Source organism: Bison bison, unplaced genomic scaffold (assembly GCF_000754665.1).
Source record: "Bison bison bison isolate TAMUID 2011002044 unplaced genomic scaffold, Bison_UMD1.0 scf7180017864261, whole genome shotgun sequence".
Taxonomy (NCBI): domain Eukaryota; kingdom Metazoa; phylum Chordata; class Mammalia; order Artiodactyla; family Bovidae; genus Bison; species Bison bison.
In genome coordinates, this window is record NW_011494833.1 from 574,717 (window position 1) to 576,523 (window position 1,807).

Consider the following 1,807-nt stretch of genomic DNA (forward strand, 5'->3'; position numbering starts at 1 on the left):
TGGGGCGCGCCGCGCCGCCTTCCCATTGGCCGCGCGCCCGAACCGCGCAGCTGATTGGCCGCCCGGCGCTCCAGGTGAACGAAAAGGGAAGTCCCTCGCACGGTCTCGGTCCAGTCTTTACCATAAAGGATTTCTTTCACAAGTTCCTTCTTCAGGATCCTGGCTCGTTTTACCAAGCTGGGAGAGAAAAGCAAAGCGGATCTCCTTTGCTCCAACACACAATATGTTTAGCTGCTTCTGGGGAATCATGATGCAGAAGAGAAATACTCTATTTAGCTCTTGGTGCTGCTGCTGCTAAGTTGCTTCAGTCGTGTCCGACTCTGTGCGACCCCATAGACGGCAGCCCACCAGGCTCCCCCGTCCCTGGGATTCTCCAGGCAAGAACACTGGAGTGGGTTGCCATTTCCTTAGCTCTTAGAGATTGTTAAAGTGCCTTTACCTGCGTGCATAGTCGTGCAGTCGTGTCCGACCCTTTGTGAACCCATGGACTGCAGCCACCCCCCAGGCTCCTCTGTCCACGGGGATTCTCCAGGGAAGAATGCTGGAGTGGGTTGCCATGCCCTCTTCCAGGGAATCTTCCCAACCCAGGGATGCAGCCCAGGTCTCCCGCATTGCAGGCGGAATCTTTACCATCTGAGCCACCAGGGAAGCCCAAGAATACTGGAGTGAGTAGCCTATCCCTTCTGCAGGGAATCTTCTCCACCTAGGAATCGAACCAGAGTCTCTTGCATTGCAGGAGGATTCTTCAGCTGAGCTACCAGGGAAGTCCAAAGTGCCTTTACTCACAAAGAAGTAGGTGGGGCAGTTTCCTTCATCCCACCTTACAGCTGAGAATTGTGGGTGCCCGTCGACAAGGAGACATCTACTAAATCTAAGACTGTCAAAGAGACGTGACAGCTAAGTGCAGGACCTGACCCTGGCTGGATTCTTTCTTGCACTTTATTGGGACAGTCAATGAAAGTGGTAATAAGACCAATGGCTTAAAGTGTTGAATCAGTGCTACATTTACTGAAGTTACGAACAGTACTGTGATTGTATAAAAGAATATTCTTGGGAAATAATCACTAATGTATGTAGGGGCAAAGACCCATAATGTATGTAACTTACCATCAATTGGTTCGGAACCAATGATATAGATAAATTCTATATGATAAAGTGAATGGCTTAAAATATTAATTGGTGAATCCAAGAAAGGGTATATCGATGTTCTTTTGAACTATTTTAATATAAGCAACTTTTCTGTGGGTCCTAGTCTAAGACACCTTTCATTCAACTGAAAACTTTTCAAGATGATCATATGTTTGTGTGTCTGGGAAGGAGGGAAAGGAAGCAGGTTATCGTGGATAAAGCAATTGCTAAAGAGATCCACACTGTACAATGGGAAGGTCTTTGGCAAAGATAGTTTTCTTCTCTCATTTTTTCATTTAAAAAAATTGTTATGTTTTCTTTCAAAATAGTTATAAATTCCCAGGAAGCTTCAAAATCAGCACTCCTAACTTCCTCCAATGGTGACATATTATATGACTGTAGTATAATATTAAAAAACAGGAAACTGACATTAATACACACCACTAACTAGCCTACAAACCTTATTTTATTTTTACCATTTAAAAAGCCTGCATTCGTGTGTGTCTGTGTGTGTGTGTAGCTCTATGCAATTTTATCACATGGATAGATTCTTGTAAAGCCACAATTAAGATACAGATTGTATTTTTCCAAAAAACACCACCACACACACACAGAAAACCACCCTGATTTAGAATTTTACCAACATTATTACTGGTACATCCCCTTTTACATTAAATAT

The 1,807-nt window shown here is 44.1% G+C and overlaps 1 protein-coding gene across 1 annotated transcript in view; it reads right to left on the reverse strand.

The window, feature by feature from the left end:
- Positions 1 to 1,807, reverse strand: part of NKX3-1 (NK3 homeobox 1) — a 37,343-nt gene that overhangs the window by 4,275 nt on the left and 31,261 nt on the right. Inside the window, exon 2 of the mRNA XM_010848222.1 lies at positions 44 to 177. Coding sequence (XP_010846524.1) covers positions 44 to 177 — 134 coding nt within the window. The remainder of the gene's footprint in view (positions 1 to 43; positions 178 to 1,807) is intronic.